The 23,306-nt window shown below is 49.7% G+C and overlaps 1 protein-coding gene across 2 annotated transcripts in view; it reads left to right on the top strand.

Annotated features, from left to right (window-relative positions):
* The window catches only part of LOC308549519 (spindle assembly abnormal protein 6 homolog), a 126,760-nt gene extending 104,640 nt beyond the window's left edge, over positions 1-22,120 (top strand). The window contains exons 2-16 of one of the 2 annotated variants that reach the window (XM_081122197.1): positions 3,014-3,242; positions 4,091-4,227; positions 5,166-5,260; positions 6,240-6,387; positions 7,739-7,918; positions 8,813-8,911; positions 10,740-10,887; positions 13,001-13,114; positions 13,946-14,058; positions 14,752-14,838; positions 16,472-16,569; positions 16,846-16,904; positions 17,650-17,793; positions 18,847-18,908; positions 18,987-22,120. In XM_081122197.1, the coding sequence (XP_080978323.1) occupies positions 3,044-3,242; positions 4,091-4,227; positions 5,166-5,260; positions 6,240-6,387; positions 7,739-7,918; positions 8,813-8,911; positions 10,740-10,887; positions 13,001-13,114; positions 13,946-14,058; positions 14,752-14,838; positions 16,472-16,569; positions 16,846-16,904; positions 17,650-17,793; positions 18,847-18,908; positions 18,987-19,079 (1,776 nt within the window). In that variant the 5' untranslated portion in view covers positions 3,014-3,043 and the 3' untranslated portion in view covers positions 19,080-22,120. The remainder of the gene's footprint in view (positions 1-3,013; positions 3,243-4,090; positions 4,228-5,165; positions 5,261-6,239; positions 6,388-7,738; positions 7,919-8,812; positions 8,912-10,739; positions 10,888-13,000; positions 13,115-13,945; positions 14,059-14,751; positions 14,839-16,471; positions 16,570-16,845; positions 16,905-17,649; positions 17,794-18,846; positions 18,909-18,986) is intronic. The other variant, XM_081122195.1, reaches the window with a different exon arrangement.
* The last annotated feature ends 1,186 nt before the right edge of the window (positions 22,121-23,306 follow it).

Here is a 23,306-nt window from a genome sequence, read left to right as displayed (position 1 = left end):
GCAGCGGCTTTTTTCATGCACTTTTTAATTTTTCTCTTCTGATTTTAAACGACGGGAACTCTCCTTTATATTTACACCTAATGACATAATTACCTGTGCGAAGGTGCCTTAGAGCCTCGCTTTTTAGAGAGTCTTTTAACGTAGAACTTTTGGCTTCCCCCCGCCCCCGCCCCTGGTGTGCCTTCCGACTTTCCCGGGGCCTCCTGGGTGCCAGGCTGAACCTCCGCCCTTGATTTTTCTGCGCCCTGACGTGCTGCCCTGGGGCAGTGGGAGTTTTTCAATTTGTAAATGAGTTGTCGGGAGTATTTCTTTATTTCTATTCCCTCTGAATTAAAAAAAGAAGTGGAGAGACACTAGGACTGCGCTTGAGTAGTGCGGGGGGGGGGGGGGGGGAGTAAAATTTGGCCGGTTGGATCGACCGCACGAGCCAGGCTTTTGCGGACGGTCTGTGGTGAGCTCTACCAGTCGCTCCAGCGCTGCTTCCCGGCGGTCTGCTGGCGGTTGTGAAATGGGATCGGGTGCAGGATACATTTGCCGCCTCCAGGAACTTGCCCAAAGCCACCAAGACACATTGCCGGTTGTGGGAGAAAAGTGGGAGAAGATTCTTTACTGGCAAAAAGCAAAGCATTTTGGGGGGGCAGGGGGGTCTCTGAGAAGAGGGTGGTTCCATCGGGCTGGTGGGATTAGGGGAGACTTCAGGTCGACCTTCAACGGAAGACCTGCTTGTGGTGGGCACTGAGCGGAGGTTTCGGGGGGGGGGGGGTGGCCGGCTGGGTTCAGCCCGAATCTGTGATTTCTTCGCCCACACTGTTCACTGTCTCACAGGGCACAGCAGTTGATGGCATTTTAGATAGTCAACCTAAGACACATGCAAACCTGTAAAGAAATTTTATGAGTTTATTTGAGCCGAACTGACAGTTGCCGGGAAGCAGAGTCTCAACAGATTTGAGAAAATGCTCCAGAGGACGGCAGTTTTGCAGTTTATTTTGTACGTTTAAATCCAAGGAGGAGACGTAAGGGGGGTTACACGGAGCCCACTGGTGGTAGATTAGGGAGGCGGGGGAAAGCCTCTGGGATTCGGTAAAAAGTGAAGTGATACATCTTTTACGCCGGTGAGTACGGGATAGTTAGTAGTCAGCAATTAACATGATAAAAATATCAATGAGAGGATTTGTGGTCTCTGCCCCAGTGCGTTGGTCGTGCCCCGAGGGGTCCGGAAAAGGGAATTGGCCCAGACCTTCCTAAAGAATGTTATGTTGACGCAAAAGACCATAGACAGGCCCTGTCCAGGTAAAGATTGACCTTTGTGAGGGAAGACACCAGCCTAGGACAAGAGTAACTGCCATAAACTGCTTTTAGTTAAAAAGTTTTAATTTCCGACCATCCTCTGTGGTTACTTTAGGTCTCTGGGTTTGCAAGGCCGCCACGCAGGCCTCCCCTGAGCTTGTCAGGTTCGCGTGTGGCCCCCTTTTGTCCCCAGGACACAGAGAACAAGGTAACAGTGAGGGGTTCCTCGGTCTGACCGGTGGGAGGCTGTGCCCTGAGGGGTCTGGAAAAAGAGGGGTCACTCTGACATTCCCAGGTATGCTGTTGTAGGTGCAGAAGGACAATGGACAGGCTCAGGGCAGGTCTTTTGTCTTTAGCTGGTATTTAGGGTGACGGCTTCCACCAAAATGACCGGCTACCCAGCGCCCCTGGATCTCTCCCGTGTGTACAGCAGTTTCATTTGTCTTCCTCCTGCGAATCCGTCTCCTGTTAATTTCATTATTAGTCCAGCTGGAAGAACTTCGAAGGGCAGAAGGAACATTATTTTTCCGCCCTGACAAATCCAGTTATTAATTTTTTAAAAAAAATCTTTCCCTTCGCTTCCCACTGTGACAATGGAGCTGGAAACATTTCCGTCGGGGGAAGTGGAAACACTGACCTGTTTTTCAGTTTCCCTGTCATTTGAGCTTCAGCGATCAAACTCAATTCGATTCTTGATACAGAAGTTTGCTATGAAGGTCAAGATAAATCGCCGGAAAACCGGGGAGCAAGTTTTTCTGAACTATTTGAGAAGGCTTGAACAAATTACTCGAGGCCGAAGGAAACACGACGTGAAAATTCCAGGTGTCTGACCACAGCAGTGTTCAGGTGACATCAGCCCGCTGGGGATGTGGGAACTTAGTAGCGACAGCAAGTAAAGGCAGCTACAATGTATCGGCCCCTTGCAGTGCTCTGCCGAGCGCAGTCGCGGTCTAGGAGTCGAACCTCCCTGCTTTCAGCAGCTCTGCTTCCAGGAAAGGAGCCTCCGCCTTGCTTCCCGGCCCGGCCGGCGGGCTCGACATCCTGAATCCGGCGAATGTAGACGTCAGCTTTGGTCGCCGCTGGCCCCCACTCACACCGATCACCGTGAGACGTGGGTCCCCCCCAGACTCGCTCCCCTTCCACGTCCTGCCCTGTCCACGGAGGGGGCCATGATGTCGCGTGAACAGGACGCGAATGTTGGCGTCAGATTTAGGGTCTCACGCTGAGATGTCCCGGGAAGGGACCCGGTCAGCGTGAAAGGACGTGCGGTTGAGTTGAAGCCGACCTAAGAGAAAGCGGGGCCGAGGCTTTCAGGGCCTTCGGGTAGTGGAGCTGGGATTCCAGCCCTGGCCAGACGTCAGCAGCATCTCCCTTCTACTGTATTACGTTTTCTGAGACTTTGGTTAGCTGGTTATTTTTATTATTATTATTTTTTAATCGTCACCTGAGGACATTTTTTTACGTTGCTTTTCAGAGAGAGTAGAAGTGAGGGGGGGAGAGAGAGAGAGAGGGAGAGAAATATTGGTTGGTTGCCTCCTGCACTTGCCCGACTGGGGCCAGGAGTGCCCGTGGCCGGAATCGAACCCGGGACCCTTCAGTCCGTGGGCCGACGCTCTAACCACTGAACAACCGGCCGGGCGGTTAGCCGATTCTTGAAAGCAAGTAGTTCTCTAGAATTACTGTCCTGTGGTGCGGAAGCTCACATCTTTCATTTTCATTACATCAGAAAATAAGGCGCTTTAACCTTGCTTTGGAGATGGCGGCCCCCGGACTCGCCCTCGGTGCCTTCCTGCTCCTGTCGCATGTCTGTTGGGTGGCTGCTTACCCCGACGGGAGAGTGGCGGTGTCCTGCCAGGACATGACGCCTAAGCACAACCACGACGCCCGCCCCGATCCTCCCGTTCACCGCATTTCCGCGACTCAGACGACGTTCTCGCCGGGGGACCGGATCGAAGGTACCTCGCTGGGCTTCGCGGTTTACGTTTTGGGTTTCGTCCTTTTCGTGTACATCGAATTTTTATTACCACTGGAGTTTCTCAGTTTCAGGGGAATCCCTTCACCGTCGATCTTGGTAAGATGCCATCACCCTAACCCGCGCCTCCCGATTTTGCGTTTAGCTGCTGCGGATGACTCTGTGGCTCGGGTAACGTGCCCCCCCCCCGCTCAGGACAGGTTCTAAAATATGCTTTTATCATATTTAACGTCTTCATTAACAATACTACTATCTCACCAGGAAGGGCAAATACAGTTTATTTTATCTGGCTTAAGACATAATAAACCTTTACCTTTTCTCCCCCTTTCCCCGACTCCTTCTTGGTAAACGTGACCTCACAGTGCCTCGGTCGTTCCGCAAAGCGCAGGCTGGCTGTTAAAGGTGCGTCTAGAATAGCGCCTTGCAGACTCCATTTTCTGCAACTCTAGAAATGCAAACTGCTAACAGGCTCTGTGCTACGTGTTCAGTGATAGCTCTCGGAGTCTCATGCCGCCCGGCAGGACCGGGAAGGTTACAGGAAAGAAACGAGTGTTTACTTTCATCCGGCGCTTTCCAAACGAGTCTGGCCGCAGGGCCTGACTGTCGCCTACCTTTTCCCACGGGGATGCCGGTCGCATCTCGGGATCAGCGTCCCGTGGAACCCAGTTTAGAACTTGGTCTGGGGGACGATTTCTGCTGTGTCCTCTCCGGGGCAGCGTGGCCGTGACCACGGGATTCCACGTCCCACGCGCCTCCCACGCGCCTCCCCTGAACAGTTTCCCGTGGGGGTGCTGCTAACGCCCCTCCCCTGTCCCTCTGTCTGTTTCTCAGTTACTCTGTCGGGGCCGGAATTTAAAGGCTTCCTCCTAGAGGCCCGTGATGCCGAGGACGTGAACGGCCCCCCCGTCGGCTCCTTCACGCTGAACGACAGTCAGGTGTCCCAGCTTCTGACTTGTGGAGATAAACAGGTTTGTGCCTCGTGGGGAACCGGTTTCCGTACGTTTCCCGGGTCTCCTCACAACAGGGCGGCGTTTGCAAGATAAACGAGATCCCCCGCGTACTGCAGGCGTCTAAACAGATTCACAGTGACCCATCTGTCCCCCCTTAATTTTACTACCGGCAATATATTTTATACACCAGCGTCTTAAGAAAGGGAGGGCAGTAGCTTGAAGAGTGTATAGCTCTTGATATTTTATATAATATTGACTCTTATTTTATTGGTTTTCGGGTGGTGTAAATGTGGAAGGTAGAGTTCTAGAGAGGTAAGCATTTATTACACCAGGAACGTCCTGGGTACGAGGGATACGGGGGTGAACAAGACATAACTCTATTTTTTTTTAATATGTTTTTTTAAATGATTTTTTAGAGAGAGGAAGTGAGAGGGAGAGAGAAACACTGAGGTGAGAGTTTAACGCCGATCGGCTGCCTCTTGCTCGCCCCCTGCTGGGGATCAGGCCCTGACGGGAAGTCGAACCTTCAGGCGCCCAGACGGCTGCTCAACCGGCTGAGCCACGCCAGCCAGGGCCAAGGCTTCCTCCTGGCTCCTGAAGAGCTCATAGCCTTAGACCTGAGTTCGGCGTGTGGACGTGTGGCATGTAGCACATGGGTAGAGCACGGATGCGGGGCAGGCACGTGAGCAGAACAATGTGAAGATGCAGGGTCGAAGCACCCACGGGTGGGGGGGCATACCTGGGGTGCCGCACCTGGCTCGAGGGAATGGAGAGAGGGCTCCTGGGAGGAGCTGACCCAAAGCTGGGCCCAAAGGGTGAGTAGGATTCGCGGGGTGAAGGAAAGTGGGAAATAAGGCTGTTCAGGAGGAAGGAATGGCTCAGGTGTGATCACGACTAGCTCCAGCCGCGCTGAGCTCGCGAGCGGCTGGCGGGTAGGTCTTTCCCATTTCTTTCAGGGGTCGGCCGTGAGCCACACAAACGCGCACAAGAAAACAGAAATTAAAGTCTTCTGGGACGCCCCGAGCAGCGCCCCGAGTCACATCCGGTTTCTGTGAGTATGGACGAGACGCAGCAGCTCCGTACCCCGTGTACCCGACGCGGGGATGGCCGGGGTCGTTTCTCACGCTCCCTGAAGGACAGCCGCCCGCGAGGAGCGGTTTGGGGCAGTGGTCACAGCGCCTCGCGACGCAGGCAGTCCTGCCGCTTGTTTGTTTGTTTTTCCACCGGCCTACACCCAGCAGCCAGCGCAGGGCCCGCCTCCCAACGGGTTTATTAGGCATTTGTTGAGTGAATGAAGCTTTGCCGCTAACCGGAGCCCTCAGTACTCCTTGCGTCTGTCCCCTGTTGGGCTAAGACTTTTATAGATTTGGTGTGAGAATATGGGGGGACAAAAATACCAGCCCTGAAGTTTGGATGACTTTTTCTGCAGTGTTACAAATTGCAGATTAGATGGTAGAAGACCTGCCCCCTACTCCTAGGAGCCATCGTGTCGGGCGATGAGGGGGTCCTGAGTGGTGTGGTGGACGCGCATGTTCAGGGTAGAACTGCCCCCCTGACCTGTCTCCACTGTGTGCACAAGGCCTGGCACACAGCCACACGGCTTGGCACCCGTGTGTGGCGTGGCGTGGCATGACGTGGCGTGGCATGACGTGGCGTGGCGTGGCATGGCGTGGGAGGGGGGTGTCACCTCACTCACAGCTGATAGTTGGGTTGCTCCTGCAGCCTCGTGCTCCTAGCTCTGGCGGCTGCTGCACGCGCCCTCTGACAGCCCCGTGGGACGAGTGTAGCATCGTCTTTACCTGTGTAGTCTGCAAGCCGGGGAATTCGTGCCGTTTAGTCTCTGGGCCTGGCATCGGGAATAGGTGCCCCCCAGACAAGTCGGAGAGGAGAGGAGGAGAGGGCGTCATCAGAGGCCTGGTGGCCCTCCTGTCGCGTGTCCCCACGGCGTTCCTTTTTCCCTTTAGTGTCTGGGTCTGATGGTGCTGGGCCGCCGTCGGGGCTCCGCTAACCTCCCCGGTTCGACATTCCAGGGCCACGGTTGTCGAGAAGTATAAAACCTACTGGGTGAAGATTCCTAGTCCTGTCATCTCACAGCCGAAAGCACCTCCTTTTTCGACACCCGAAGCTACGCTGGCGCCTGCGTCAACCTCACCTCCCGTCTCCCACTTAACCGGACCAGTAAGTGGCCTCTCGTGGTTCCACCAGGTGCAGCCTCAAAGGGCAGCTTCCTCGGGAATGGTTGGGCCCGAGCTGGGCGACGGGGACGCGGGACGCGGGGGAGAAGTAGCCGCGCTGAGCAGTGGGGGCTGTGTTTTCGTTTTGGGATCTCAGCGGGAACTGAGGGAGCCTTCACTGCAACCCTGCGACCTGCGGGTCAGAATAAAGCGCGTGCCAGACCCTGCACGTTCCAGGCGTGGTCACGACACTGACACACAGCTGTGCCAGCAGTGGGCACTTTTTCTCCGAAAATTGGTGGACTGGCAGCAACGAACTCTGTCCCTGTCCCTTTCCCCTCCCCCTCCCTCCCCTCCCTCCCTCCCTCTCCTCTCCTTTCCTTTCCTTTCTCTCTCCCTTTTCTTTCTACCCCCAAACATCAAACGTGTGGGGTGGGAGCTTAAAGCTTAAGCTGCATTCGGGCGGGATTTGGAGCACAGTCTGGAAGCAGCGGCGTAGCTCTTGGATTTTGTTGCACGAAGGCCACCGAGTCCTGGGGGGTTCTTGGCCCTGGAGCTCGGAAACTCCGCCAGCTCACCCGCTGGGATCCCCTGCAGGCCCCGGTTCCGAGAATTACGGGCGGGAAAACGTGTCTCGCCGAGGGGAGCGCGCGTTAGGCAGAGGGTCTGACCGAAGGCAGCTCCGATAAATGAGGCTTCTCGTTCCGGGAGGGGGTGTGATGAAAGCTGCCTCCAAGCGGGGTGCTAGAGACGAAGGAACATACGCCAGGGCCCCAATCCTGTCTCGTCTGCTTTGCGCGCGACCTCTCGGTGCCTGGGACACTGCTCAGCCACTGAGCCACGCCGGCCAGGGCTCTTCTATTATTTTAATACCAAATTCAAACCGAATGCTCGACGCAGAGCCCAGGATCTAAGCACAAACATTTGCGAAGGTTTTGCGTGGTTGCTGTTTTAAAATTCCACCTCTGAAAGCTCGAGGAGACCCTCTGGGCAAGAACGTCAGCGTGGACGTAAATATTCCCTGAGCAATGTCTCGGAATTTTCTGGAGACTTTGCTGGGGAACGTCACTCATGTGAAATATTCTCTTTGTTCAAGGGAATTTAATAATCGCGCACAATTACAGTCCAGCTCACCTGCCTTCCAAATTTTAATTAAAACTAATTAAGTTTAAAAGTTCACGACCTGAAACCACTGCCAGGTCGTTTCTAATTCGGGACAAGTCTTCTGAACCCTTATTGAACCCTGTTATGAAAAGGTGGCCTCGGGACAACCTGTGCCTGGGGGAGGGCTCCTCTGTCTTTGGGGATGACCTGCTTGTTGGATAATTAAGACCCCCCCCCCGGTCATTTTCCAGTTCAGCGCCTCAGACTGTGGGAGCCGCAAGTTGTGCGTGCGGAGCCCTGCGGCCTGCGCCCCGGAGCAGCGCCCCTGCCTCTTTCTGTCCTTCAGGCGAGACGGCCCGGCCGTGCTGGTGGAGATGAGCGGCCCCGGCAAGGGCTACCTGTCCTTCGCGCTGTCCCACGACAGGTGGATGGTGGGTACCGGTCACGCTCACGCGCGCACGCGGCAGTGAGATCCGTCGCCGGGGGGAGCCCCAGGCCACCGAGGTTCGGCTGTTTGTCCCGGAGTCGGCAGGGCCGGGCGGGGGCCTTAGAGCAGCGTCTCGGCCAAGCAGCTTCGGGCCCCGGCCGCGACCCGTTTCTTGCTTCCCGTCGGCGGCTGTCCCGGGCCACCTGTGGACTGTGTCACTGGTCACGGCCCCCGTCTTCCCCGGTGTTCAGGGGAATTTATTCGCCTCTCGGGTCCTTCTTCCTCCCCCCCACCCCCAACTTTTATTTTGAAAAATTTTAAATTTACATGGAAGTTGAAAGAATACAACTAACACCTGTAAGCCCTTCACCTGCAGCTGCCACTTGGTCCGTCTGTCTCTCTCTGTCTGTCTCTCTCTGTCTGTCTCTTTCCGAGTGTGTGCGTGTCTATAGGTTGACTTCTGAGGTGTATAGAAAATAATTCTTATGGCTCACGGATGACGGACATTCTAGGAAGCACACGTTGTTTGTTTAAACCAGAGATCAGCAAATGGTTTTCTATTTGGAGAGAAAACATAGGTATAAATACAAATAGATTTGGATGAACATCCATGAAAACATCAAGAGTGGTGTTCAGTTGGGGATGGGTTTACGGCCAGATAAACGTGTGTCTACTTTAGCCTGTGTTTTAATACTGAAATTGTGTTGCTTTCGTAGTATAACAATCATTTTGATTATTAAATCAGACAGCCAGTTCTCTAGAATCCGTAGTATCATTTAAGACTGCCATTAAATTATGTTTTAAAAATATCAAATACTATTTGAATTTTATTAAGGACTTAAAAAAAATAAAATGTTGAAATTCCTTTAAGTTTTTTTCCTTTGCCGCTGTCCCCCAGGGCGACGATGATGCTTACCTGTGTATCCGGGAGGACCAGACGGTGCACATTCGTCCCTCCTACCTGACCGGGCGGAGCCACCCCATGCTGGACTCCCGGGTAGGTGTGAAAGTTGGGGAACCTCTGCCCACCTGGCCTGTCCACCTCGTGTCTGTGCGGCAAGGTCGCCTCGAACCCGCCGGTAGTAGCAGAGCCCGAGCAGGGGCCTCACCACCAGGCTCCTGTCCTATGAGACTCTGGGGAAAACTTTCCTGCCCTTTATTTTATTATTTTATTTTATTATTATTTTATTTTATATTTTATTTTATTATTTTATTATTTTATTTATTTTATTTTATTTTATTATTATTTTATTTTATACTTTATTTTATTTTATATTTTATTTTATATTTTATATTTTATTTTATTTTATTATTTTATATTTTATTTTATTATTTTATTTTATTTTATTTTAATTTAATTTAATTTAATTTAATTTTATTATTTTATTTTATTTATTTTATTTTATTATTTTATTTTATTTTATTATTTTATTTTATTTTATTATTTTATTTTATTATTTTATTTATTTTATTTTATTTTATTATTTTATTTATTTTATTATTTTATTTATTTTATTTTATTTTATTTATTTTATATTTTATATATTGAAGGCGTGCACCGTGATGTTTTGATACACAGACAGTGACATGCTGACTGGAGTCACCCAGGTGGCATCTCCGTCTCTCAGGCTCGGCCTATTTTTGCAGCGAGAGCACTGCCGCGGGCTCTGGGAGCAGATCCCCAGCACTCGTGCGGTTTTACTGACCGGGTCACTGCGCTGCCCACGCGCCTCTGGGCCTGTCCGTCTCCTAACCGCAGCTCCGCCCCCGGCCAGCAGGCCCCCTTTCTGCGCGTTAGGGAGCACAAGACGCCTTCTCTCGCAGGAGAAGATGGAGTTCCTGCCTGTCCCTTAAATCTTTTTGATCGCCTCTTACAGAAAAACGCTTTGTGGTTTGTTGAGAAGGTCAAAGCATCGACCCTTCTCAACAGCTTACAGGCGGGTTTTTAAGAAGAGGTTTATGTTAGTGACACAAAGACTTTCTTCTTTTTATAAAATACATTTTTATTGATTTCAGAGAGAGGAAGGGAGAGGGAGAGAGATAGAAATGTCAGTGAGGAGAGAGTCATTGACCGGCTGCCTCCTGCAGGCCCCCTGCTGGGGATGGAGCCCGAAACCCGCGAGTGGGCCTCACCGGGAATCAAACCGCGACCTCCTGGTTCGGAGGTCAATGCCCAACCGCTGAGCCACACTGGCCAGGCTACAAAGAGTTTCTTGACCAGTGACAAAGAGGAGCATTTCTGGTAGAGGGGCTCAGTGCCCTGGGCAGTTAGTCGTCTTCGGTGGCCCTTGCCCGCGTCTGTGCCAAGGTGGCCTATGCAGGTAGGAAGTTTCCCTCTCAGGGCAGCTGACCAGCGCACGAGCTCCGAGTGACCAGGAGCTGCCGCCCGATGAGGTGGCCTGTTCTCTGCTCAGCTTCCCCGGGTTTGAGTCCCTCAGCTGGGCTGGAACGTCTCCGAGGCCGCCCGGTGCATTGTGGCCACTGGGGTTTTACTTGCTAATTATATTGTTTCTTTAATGTTTTCTCTTGTGTGTGTGAGCGGCCAGATGGAGTTTGACATCTGCCCAAGTTTCTCACCTGGGGAGAGGAATTGTGGGGTTTGGACTCAAAGTAAAAATAATGTTTTTGCCAAGTGGGATAAACACAAATAAACTGGGAGACGACGTTTGCCGGACCCTTCAAAGGGGAAGCGGAGAAACAATGGCAATGCAGGCGAAACACGCACCGAGGGCCTTCGAGAGAGGAAACTGATGGGGAAGGATTCTGATCACATCTTGTTTTTAGCAAACCTTTGGAACTGAGGAGGCCCCTATGTGTGTTTGTAGGACACGCTCGAGGACATGGCCTGGAGGCTGGAGGACGGTGTTATGCAATGTTCTTTCAGAAGAAACATCACCCTTCCTGGGGTGAAGAACAGATTTGATCTGAACACAAGCTACTACATATTCCTAGCAACTGGTGCAGCTAGTGATGGTCAGTACTGAGTAATGATAAAAACCACCTTTTCGATATATTTTCTTCTCTCTGTTCTTCCTTCCCCCACCCTTTTTTGAGAGACGACTGTAACTGCTCATTTTTAAGCTATATACACTTGTGGGTAAAGAGTTATCGAAACCGTTTTCCATTTTTATCTTCCGTTTGACCTTGGTTGACCTTCAAGCCTTGCTTCCCTGGAAACTAGGTAAAGGTAGAGTCGGCTATGTGATGAGGCTACATGCTCATGATAAGAGTGATTTCTGGCTGGTAAACAGCATTTGGACCAGGGAGAACTATAAATACTTGGTAAGAAGCCGCACCTTCGGGCCTCCCCAGTGACAGGGGCAGAGCCCACGCAGGGACGCTGGAGGCAGTGACTTTGGGGTGTTGCCGGGGATACTGGCTCCCGTGGGATAACCTGCCGAGAGCAAATCTTTCCCCTGGGATCTGAGTTACTGCTACTTCTTTGATCAATTTTTGTAATTCTGGATTTTCCCCAAAATTCATCCATTTTATTTAGATTTCGAAATATTTTTAGCTGACTTAAGTAGCGTCTGTAGCATTTTCATGTAATTTTAAAGACTATCTTCTGGGTTGGCAGCTATGTCTCCCCTTTCATTTCTAATATTGTTTGTGATTTTTTTTTTTTTTTTATCTTGTGGTCAGACTTGTCAAAAACTCAGTCGATTTTATTGGCTTTTTGCCGACTTGATTTTTCTGAGTTTTAGACTCAGACTTACTCGTTTGTTTATTTCTACCTTTGTTTTTAATCAGTCCCTCTTTCTGATCTCCCAGGTTATGTGTTGTTGGTTTAAATGCATCTTGAGTGAAATGACTACTTCAGTGCTTTAAGCCTTATTATTATTTTTTTTTTGAAGAAATGCTTTTAGAGATAAAAGCTTCTGAATAGAACCTTGATTGCATCACGTGGGCTTTGATCCGAAGTGTCTTCCTTTCACTCATTTTCAAGAAGGCTTGTGATTTAATTTGGCTTCCTGTTTAACCCAAGGGTTATTTAGAAAAGCAGTTTTATAAATATCTAGGTGGACCATTTGTTTTTCTAGCTTATTGTTGTTAAGTTTTGGTTTTGTTGCATTTTTGAGAGATAGGATAGCTTGTTTCCTGTAAAGTTATTTCTTTCTGGAAATTACCACCTTGTAGCCTGTGGTCTAATACATATTTTTGTTTGGGACAAAGATTCATGTGTAAATATATATATATATACACACACACACACACACACACATATACACACACACATATACACACACACACATATATATACCTGTAATATATCAAATTTCTTAACTATTTCTATTCTTTTGGACACGCATTGTGTTCTAAAAATAATGTATCTTTTATAATTTATTTACTTATCCCCCTAATGATGACCACTGAGCTTGTTTACAATTTTTTTTGGCCTAAAAAAGTTTCTGTGAACATTCCTGTACGTACATCTTTGGGTAGAAGGTGAGCGTTTCCGCAGGGTAGATCCTCAGAATGAATGAACTCGCTCCCTTACGTGCTCACAGGTACGAGCTCATTGGAGCAGCTCTGTACGTCCATGTGTTCAAATCTGCGCATAATAAATAGTAATGTAATGATCCACTCGCAGACGGCTGGCATCACTTTTCTCCGGGAGTTTGGTTTTAGTCAAACCCAGCCCCAACCTCCCACATGCCCCATGGCAGTGTCACAATGTGTTTGTCTTCCCCACAGGCCCAATTCTGTCCGTTTAATCGAGGATTCTCGATTACGGTTTACACATGTTCTCTCTCAAGGATTGTGCTTGACACTTTCAATCATCTGTGGTCGTATCGACGGTGATTATTGTGACTAAACATTGTTCACGGGCCTCTCAGCACGACTTCCATGCCCCCAGCCCTCGCTCTCCGTCGGCTGAATTGTTTCTTTAATTTTTTTCTGTGAGGCCACGTGACCTGGCATCTGCATTGCGTTGCTTTTGCATCGGAATGGCGTCTCCGTTGATAATTTGTTTTCTATTATTTTAGGAAGTTTCGCTTCCGTGTCTCACGCGGCCTTTCTGTTCCTTCACTCCTGGGAACTAATTCTTCTTCACCTTTGTTCTCCCTCCTTTTGATAATTTCAGGTCGGATTTATAGGCACTCCCAGCAGCCTCTGGTCACCTATGAAAAGCACGCCGTCGCAGATGACCTGAGGGACGCGGGCGCGTCGCGGGCCCCGCCCCTTCTGAGGGCCCACGGTGAGCTCTGGAAGGGATTTCCCGGCCTCGGGGCCTCGGGGCTCGGCGCTGGCGGGCGGGGCGCGGTGGTGAACACGGCTCGGCGAGTGTTCTGAAGTGTCCGTGTGGCCATTAACACCTGTAGGTAGCAGTATTTTTTTTTTTTAACATTTATTTATTTTTAATATATTTTTATTGATTTTAGAGAGAGAGAAAGGGAGAGAGAGAGATAGAAACATTGATGGGCTGCCTCCCGCACCCCCCACCAGGGATGGAGCCTGCGGCCCAGGCACGGGCCCTGACGGGGAAACCGAGCCTGCGGCCTTTTGGTTGCCAGGACGACCCTCTGACCCGCGGAGCCACCCGGCGGGGACACCTATTAGTTTTTCATTGTCTTTTGGAGCGAGAGGTGAGGAGGGTCCCAGGTGACCGCAGGCTGTATTATCAGTACAGTGGTAAGAGCACAATTGCTCAAGTCAGATGGGGCTCAAATCCCGACCTTGTAACTCTGGGCGGGTTACAGGACTTGCCTGTGCCTTAGTTTCCCCGTCCAGCAAAACCGGAATGATAATCATTGTAACCGCTTCTCAGGATTGCTGTAAAGATCAATTAGGTTGGTACACGGAGAACACTGTGGAGACAGTGCCTCGCACATAGTAGGGCTGTGGAAGCGTCGGCTGTCAGAAGTCGCCGTGGCGATAGGGAAAGCTTTGATATTCGGGGCGCTTTGAGGTTATGCTGTCAGTTGAATGCACTTTGCTGGTTGTTTGTCTTTTCTGAGCCTTTGGCCGGGTCATTGGGAAACAGCCGGACCCGTCTGTGGTGTCACCTGTTGTGTCGTCTCACCCGCAGGGGTCTTGATGCTGGTGGCGTGGATGACGACCGTCAGCATAGGCGTAATCGTCGCCCGGTTCTTCAAGCCGGTGTTGTCAAGGCCTTTCTTCGGTGAATCAGTGTGGTTTCAGGTAGGCGGGAGGGAAAGTTTAATGCGATTTCCGTACTATTTTACGTTGCTACGTGAAAAGACGCCGAGCACGCGGGTTTCTTTCCCTTTTTGTGGGTGGTATCGTTGTGGTTTGGGAAGCCTAATAGCTTCCTAACCAATTGAGAACAGATGTGGGATCCTCCAGAGAGATCGGAGTAGAGCGAGCTGTAGGAAGGGTCAGGCTGGGCTGGCGAACGCGCCCGGGCCGCGGGCACCCCGCGTAACACAGGCTTTGGGCCCAGATGACCCTGACCGGCGTGACTAAGCGCCGAGTGCAGATGGTCAAGGAAGGCGGGAGCGCAGCGAGGAGTCCTGGGCGCTCACTGCGGTTCCAGGCCGGCGTCTGCTCTCTGGGTGCCGGGCCGGTCAATGCCCGGCCATCCCTAACTCACCAGTCGGGTCACCTGTCTCCTCTGCCTGTGGGACTGGAAATGAGAAGCGTTTCTTTCCACGTCGCCCCTTTGCCTGGGGTGAGGGGCAGCCTCTCAATAGAAACCTGAGCGAGTCGCTCAGCGCCCCTCAGAACAGCGGGACACACCTTATCTTTCGTGTGTCACGCGCCAGGTGCCCATCAGGGCCGGCCCTCAGGGACCCTCACCCCCTGATCCCGTCCCCATGGTAACGCCGACTCCCCTGACACGGGTCCCTCTCCCCTCGCGGTCCTTCCCCCCAGGTGCACCGCGCGCTCATGCTCACCACCTGCGCCCTCACCTGCATCGCTTTCACCCTGCCTTTCATCTACCGGGGAGGCTGGAGCTGGGTAAGTGCACCCTAACCTGGGCGTTTTTCTATAAATTCGCTAGGAGATTGCTGTTGGTTCTCAAATGAAGGGCAAAAAGATATTTCTGCATGTGCCTCTTTTTCTCTTTTTAAAAAATCATCTGGTGACTCCTTCCCCTGGTTGGGGGTGAGGGGTGGCGTGAGCGTGTCTGCAGACTCCTTGGTAATGGAACGTGTTTTTAGGCTGTGTCAAATGTTACGGAGAGATGCTCTCTCTGTCCTTCGTGAGCTTTCTCACCATCGAGGGGTGGAAACTCAGAGCGTGACGTTTAAGGCACACGCACACGTAGGTGGTCGTCTCTAGTGAACACGATCACCGCTGACCTGCCATTCGCTGCGTTCCCGCACTGTGACCAGCTACGTGCTTTGCACGGTTATTATCGGACTTAAAACCTCAAAGGAAGTAGTTATAATAATCCCATGTCACAGATGGGGAAACTGAGGCTTAGTCCCACACGCTCATCTCCGGCTCAGACCTCACCCCTGGCTTGAGACTTACATTCAGCTGTGTACTCAGGGCGTGAACTCACCTGTCCGAGATTCTCAGGCTTCACGTGTCCAAAGTGGGGTTCCTGACCTTTCCTCCCGATCGCTGCAATATGTCGGGGTGGGTGCTCGCGACAGGCCCTGGTCCTCGGTGGACCGACACCCTGACGGAGGAGAAGCAGCGGCCCGAGCATGGACTCTCACAGCCACATTGACACGGGGTGGCTTTGGATGGTTACTGGCTTCTCTGGTCCTCAGTTCCCCCATTTGTAAAAGTGGGTTATTTATAACCAAGTGTGGAGCGTAAAAGTGTGCGTGGTATGTGCCTGGTATGAAGTAGACACCCAGTGATTGGTGCCTGTCGTCACCACCGTCACCACCACCATCACCATCACCACCACCATCACCATCACATCACCATCACCACCACCATCATCACCACCACCATCACCATCACATCACCATCATCACATCACCATCATCATCACCATCACCATCACCATCATCACATCACCATCACCATCACCTCACCATCACCATCACCTCACCATCACCATCACCATCATCACCACCACCACCACCATCACCATCATCACATCACCATCACATCACCATCACCACCACCATCACCACTACCATCACCATCATCACATCACCATCACATCACCATCACCATCACCACCACCATCATCACCACCACCATCACATCACCATCACATCACCATCACCATCACCACCACCATCATCACCACCACCATCACCATCACATCACCATCACCATCACCATCATCATATCACCATCACCATCATCATCACCATCATCATCACCATCATCATCACCATCATCATCACCATCACCATCATCACCACCATCATCACCACCACCATCACCATCACCATCATCACATCACCATTATCATCACCATCACCATCGCCATCGCCATCGCCATCGCCATCACCATCGCCATCACCATCACCATCACCATCATCATCACCATCATCATCACCATCACTGTTTAAGGCTACAGGAGACCATGAAGGATGCTTAGATGTGTATCGTTTCTAACTTGGGTGTTTGAATCGGTGGCGGGAGCGGGAGCACTAATTCGCGATGTCGCTCTGCTCAGCGCGCAGGTTACCACCCCTACCTCGGCTGCCTGGTGCTGACGTTGGCGGTCCTGCAGCCCCTCCTGGCCGCCTTGAGACCACCTTTACACCACCCCAGGTACGCAAGCGCTCCTCCTGCGGAATCGTTAGTCGCAAACAAATCCCTCTTCAAGAGGAAGCACTTTGCGTTTTATTTATTTGATTTTTTTATTTTCTTTTACTTTGCATTTTATAAAATTCAGTGATAAATTCTATTTACTTAAAAGGCTTGACAATGGACTTCGGATATGTCATTCCTGGGCAATAAGGGAAATGGCACGCTTTCTGTTCTCTCGGGGGCTAATTGTCATCCGGCCCTTTTAAGCATCCTGACGGCTTTTCTTTATTTTGGCAGAAGGCACCTGTTCAACTGGACCCACTGGGGGATGGGCACAGCTGCTAGAATAATAGCAGGTAAGTCGCTGCGGTGCCGCTCATTCATATATAATTGCTGGTTGTCCGCGCTGTGAGTTGTAATTGGGCGTAAATGATTTTTAGATGCATTGGTAATTGGAGGAATTGGTTGTTGAGGAGAAATCAGCCTTAAAGATTGAATCTAGAAAGTAATTTCTAGAGGTGACTATTTAAGTCATTATTTCAGTTTTAAACTTAAAAGATTCTGAAAATGACTTTAAAACTCTCCTTGTAAGACTTTTTTAAAGCATTTGCCTCTGCAAGCAGAATACACTCTGCTGGCAGCCAACCATTTTAGCAGCTCAAGTTGAAGGTCATCGGCGAGCTGGGCTGCGCTGGGCTGGGGCAGGGTTCCTGGCCTTTTGTCTCCAGGTCCCTCCCATGCGATGGTGCCTCCCAGGAAGGGTGGTTGGCAGAGGTCGCGTTTGACTTTAGATTTTGATGCCTTGTGTGGGGACTGCCTGAGCCGGGGCCTCCTCCCCGGGCATTTCCATAGTCGGCGGGGTTCTTGGGGGAGAGGGGAGCCCCGCCCTCACTGGTTTCCATGCTCGGCTCCCTTCCCACAGCGCAGACTTAAAACTCTTTGCAAAGTTTCAATGCTTCTTTTTTAAGAACCGGTAGATTATAATTGTAATTTCTCATCTTACTCTTTCTAGTCTCATAATAAGACTAAAAAACACAGAGACAATTCCCTCTCAGTGGCGACGACATTTAAACATATAGGTATGTTTTGTTATATGCGTAGTGGCAGCGATGTTTCTGGGCATGGATTTACCGGGACTGAACTTTCCCGGCCCGTGGAAAACCTACACGATGATTGGGTTTGTCGCCTGGCACGTGGGGGCCGAGATTGTCCTGGAGGTGCATGCTTACCGGCTCTCTCAAAAAGGTAACCCGCTCACGGAGCCCCGTCACGTAGAATCGCTTTTATATAAACGCGGGGAATATAATTATTTCTTGATTCTAATGGTTCGCTATTCATAGCAGCTTGTGAAACATTTCTGTTGTGATTAGTCAATGGGAGAAAGGGTGGAAATTCCCTGCCTTTCTTGTTCATATTTGTTAGTAGTAAGAATTTGAGTAAAATATAGGGGAGCAATTGTGGGCTTTAGGGGGAAAGTCTTCTTTGTGAGAGCTTTGGCTGTGCACGCTGGTCTGGCTCCGCCCGGTGTCCACAGAGCCCCGAATGCCGGGACCCGAGACCCCTGGGATGGAGGAAGTGGAGGTGCCCAAAGTCCACACGGGCAGAGCTGCCCACAGATGTTACCCGTCTGGCCAGCTGACCTGTGCTACCACTGAGGGTGCCTTACACGTCACATACTTAGTGAGCCAGAGGGGACGTGCTCACTTTGCCCAGCCGCCTAGTGCGAGGTCCATTTGGTCTCAGTCCCAGGCGGGGCGCTGGACCTGTGGCCATGAGGACTGCAGGAATCAGTAGAGAACGGGTGAGATGCTCAACTAGCTCAGATTCTGGGCTAAGTGTCCTTTGTGTCCTGTCTAGATTTCAGCCGCCACCCTCCCCAAATGTTGAATAAAGGTGGCCTTCGAAAAACAAAAACCTCATTGTTGTCTAGTGTGTATGTTCTGAATTTAGGAGCCGGTGGCTTTGGGGAGCTGGTTAGTCCTGCCAGTTTTTGGTTCTTGATAGGAATCCGTATGTGGGGCTTTTGATGACCACCGAGCTGTGGCTTGCTGTTTATAGACCATTTGTACTTAAACTTGTATTGTTAGGGGTTTGATATGGTGTTTATTGACTAGAAAAAAGAGCATATTTTACGTGTTTGTCCCAGTTTGTGAGAGTCTTAAATATTTGGGAAGTTTGCAATATTTGGGAGCTGGAAATGGGAGAAAACAACCAGCCAACACCGCCAGTCGGGGTTTGTTCTGAGAGCGTTCGCCTGCACCCCCCCGCCTGACCAACGTCTGTTTCTGCTCTTGACAGTTGAAATACTGGATGATACTAGAATTCAGATTATGCAGCCATTTGCCATGGCTGAGGCAGAAGTAAGTCCTATTTTTATTCTTTGACAAAGCCTTCAAGACAGGAAGTTTCTTTCTCCCATGTGTTGGTTTTTCTTCCAGGGCCATGCTTTTAAAAAGGCGGTGTTAGCGGTGTATGTCTGTGGGAACGTGACTTTCCTCATCATATTCTTATCTGCTATCAACCGGCTGTGAGCAGAGGCCTCGCCGTTGCCACCAGGTAACAGTTCCCGTGGAGCCCAGGAGACCCGAGGCCTGTACTGACAGCCTGGGGCGCGGCCGTGGATTCTCACGTGGACGCCAGGTGGAGACCAGGCCGTGCACACAGAGGCATTCTGACCTCTGGCCTTCAGGTGACCAAGCAGCAGGGTCCCGTGGACTATGACGCGATGTCTAGCCTTTATGTGCGAGAAGGTCGAGGAGAAGTGACCCTTAGATATTTCTCTTTTCTCTCCTTTTTATTGAATGTATTGGGGTGATGCTGGTAAACAAAATTATACAGATTTCAGGTGCACAATTTCACATCAACTGGTCACTGTATTGTGTGTTCACCACCCCAGGTCAAGTCTCTTTCCATCACCATTTACCCGCCTTACCCTCTTCTACCTCCTCCCAGCCCCCCTCCCCCCAAATATTTCTATGCTGAGATTTTAAGAGTGTTAGCGTTTAAGAAAGTAAACAAGAACTATTTGGAAACAAAGAAAGGAACAGTATATTTTGAGCTACAGAAGTGCTGTGGTTCTTTTAAGACAGTATCTATAGGGAGCCCCCCCAAATGTATACACACTTTAACAGCTGATTCTATTACATTTGAAAATGAACTCTATTTTAATAAACACTGCCTTCATAATTATTCAAAGCGTGTAGACATTTTCTGGGGAACAGCCCGTAATTTTGCTATTTTCTAGGGCTTTTTGGGAAACTGCGTTTCTCAGTCCAGTTTGGGGGATACATCCCTTGCTCTGTGTATCTCGTTTCTTCCCTGGTAAAGGTGGAGATGGGGCTGACCCCATTGTAGGTTTTGTTGACATTGAAATCTATTATGAATATTATAATTTCTTTCTTAGCTATGAAACGTAAGTGCGCATCTTCTGCTTAAAAACTGCCTTCGTGGATTCAGCAACAGAGCTGAGGTGGCGTTTTATTTGCTCCTCGCTTTGACATTAAGATTTGAGTCCGACAGCCCTTGGAGGCTGTAGACTTGCATTTCAAAGTGAATAAGGTCCTTGTGAACGTATCTAAGTTACTGTCTTTCCTTGTAATAAAGCGACATGGGTGGTTCTGTGCTGCCAAAAGCTCCCGGGGCTCTAATGAATTAGAATAATCGGTGTTTCTTCCTCCCGCGGTGACCTCGCGTCTCTCACGGCTGCTCTGGGGACTCCCGGCCAGTGGGTGGCGCCGTAACACCAAGTCCGGCTTCGTTCCTGTTCCAGGCTGAGGCTCCTGGGATGGCATTTTCCTTAAAACCCACCGACTTAATCTTTATCTGAAAAAATTCTGCCTTTTTTTTTTTTTTTGGTGGGGGAGGGTCGGGTTTACGGGTTAGAAACTGAAATTAAGGTCCGTCGTTATTTTTACATTCGATTTGTTTGTTTTGTAACTGTGATTATTTATCACAGTAACTTTATGTTTCCCTTTCCATCCTCTGACCCTGTCGCAAATGAATGCAACTGGCTTAGGCACAGGAAACAAGCAAAAGTGGACGTTCTTAAAATAAAACAAAAAGTGTGGGGAGGCCTCTTTTACTTTTTTAGGCGCTATTATTATGTTACAGTTTCCGGTTGGCCCAAGAACCTGAGGGCGTAAATAACAGCCTCAGCCTGGTATCCTGTGTCTTTGGGTGAAATGAAATGCAAGTTTGTTTTCCTTCCTTATGTTAGACTTTATCATAAGCAGCTTAGGGTTGAAATGTGCGTTTTCTCTTCATATTCTATAAGTACCAGGCTACTTACAGTCCCAACTTTCCTTTTGAATGTACGTTTAAAAAGTTTTTTTAACATAGAAAATTAAATGTATGCTAAGATAGTTTCCTCCAGTTTTCAGTTATAAGGGGCTTAAAGGCTAATACATTTCTGTTGATAAATTATATCCTATATCTGCCAAGGACAAATTCTTGGGAGGAGAAGCTGGACCTCAGTTTGTTTGGTTCTTGAATACGTGAACCTGCTGATTTGCAGGCTGAGATAATTTAACTGTTCCTTCTACCGATGATGTATTTGGATACATCATCAATTGGTGTAGCGATGCCCAGTGGGGCCTTTGTCATTTAATCTTAAAAGACCAAACCTTTTCAGAAATACCAAGTTAATGTTCTTCTGCTTAGGAGTGGTTGATATCCACACATTGAAAATGCCTAGTCTTCATTTTTCTCAGTTTTTCTTTCCCTTTTGTCATAAACAACCCGGGTGTTTATTTTTTTAAAAACAAATTTCTTTCGGTAGGAGTGATTATTAAACTAAATGCCTTTATATCTTTAGCACTGTCGTCCAAGCAGTGAGCAGAATCATAAGTGTTTGTCTTAAAGATGGGTTCTTGTCTAAAATAAAAATAAATATGTTTTCCTGGGAAAAAGATGAACCAGGTTCTAGGGAATTGTGACTGGGGTAGACTCCGCTGAAACAGGAAGGAGAGAACAGGGGCCCTTGTTTAAGATGATCCGCTCCAGGCGGGATCATCAATGAAAGGAAGGCTTCTCCTGAGCGCTCAGCCTGGGCGGGATCCACACTGGCCCGGGCCCGGTCCTGCCTCTTTCCTCCTTGCCCAGCCCCCACCCGGCTCCTCCCTGTGCCCGAATGCCCTTTCGGTTCCTCTTGTTCTGGCAAAGGCTAGCCTATCAAGTTCTGGCTCAGGATTACCTTCGTCCTCGGAGCCTTCCCTGTCTCCCTCTCGTTCCCCCCCATCCTGTTCCGACCACCCTGCAGGTTGAGAAGCTGCCGGTCCGTGGGCAGGTCACCTTCTCCGAGACCATCCCTTCGCCGGTGCAGCCTCCCACAGGGCAGCTGTGAGGAATCGGGGGAAGCCAGCAAGGGGGCTGCCAGGGCCTCGCGCTGCGGGGGGGAGGGAATGCGGGTGATTGCGTAACGGGTGTAACGTTTTATTCGGGGTGATGAAATGTTTTGGACATTCACAGCTAGTTGTACAACACCGTGAGTGTAAGAAATGCCACTGAATTGTTCACTGTAAACTTGTTTTTTGTTATGTGAATTTCACCTCAATAAAACAAATATTGGTCCTATTACTCCTCTTGGATTGTTATACCTGTGGGTGGAAAGATCGGCGGAATTGTTGGTCCTAAACTTATCAGTTTAATTTCTTATTTTATTATCAAAGAAGTGAATGTAATTACATGTTATGCCTGGTCACATACCTCTGGTTTAGGGGGAGTATAGCTTTAGACGTACATCTTCTTCATATGTCGTCTTAGTCACGTGCAAAAGAAACTGTCTTGCAGTCTGTGTTTCCTGTAGGGCGCTAAGCGAATGTTTTGGATTCCCTGTCAGACACAAGTGTACGGAAATCAAACTCTGGGGAATTTCCTGAACCTAATAAAGGCGAAGATCTTGTCAGATGGACTCTCCTCCAGAAAACTCTAAAGTTTAAAAAAGCAGCTGCCCGAAATCCCCGGAGAGTGAGCAGGAGTGGGAGACCCTGGTGCAGAGTCCGCGTGCAGGAGGCCGGTTGCTTGAAGCTCCCTGTTTTCACGGTTTTAGCTTCAGAGCAGCTGCAGTGAACCGTGTGTGGTGCCTGCCGGGTGGCAGGGGCTATAGTCTCGGGCGTGGACTGCTGGCTGGGCCACCTGTCAGGAGGGGAGGGGTTCCGGGAAGGAGAACGCTAGAGAGGGGACCCCAAGTCTTGGTTGGCCACAGCTCTGGTTGACTGAGCCATATGCTTGCTACAAATGAACAGATGCATAGACATGGAATCGATGCAATAGGACCGTATAGAATTGAAGAGCTGAAAAAAGTATTTGAAGAAATTCACTGGATAGAATTAATATTAGAATGGAGATGGCAGAAAAAAGAGCCAGTGGATCTGAAGGTAGATTAATAGAAATGATCTATTTGAAGAGAGGACAAAATCTTGGAAAATAATTGGACGTCAGGGACCTGCTAAATGATAACATCTTTGGTATTATCTCAGGAGAGGAGACTCTCTGGATCTAATAGATAGAAAATCCCCAAACTTGATGAAATTTGATAATGTTACTGGTTCATAAATCTGAAGACAGGCTTATGCAAGTCATAGTTGAACCCTTGGAAGCAAAAAATACAGAGCACGGGAGATAGTAAAAAGTGCATAACCCTGGACACAGGCAATAGTGTGGAGAAGGCCTGGGGGCCGGGGGTGGGGCAGATCCCTGGTGGAGGGGATCAATGAAATAGGCGACATCTGTAATACTTTTAACAAATTAAAAAAATACAG

Source organism: Miniopterus schreibersii, assembly GCF_964146895.1.
Source record: "Miniopterus schreibersii genome assembly, chromosome: 19".
NCBI lineage: Eukaryota > Metazoa > Chordata > Mammalia > Chiroptera > Miniopteridae > Miniopterus > Miniopterus schreibersii.
This window is presented reverse-complemented; position numbering and strand designations above follow the sequence as displayed.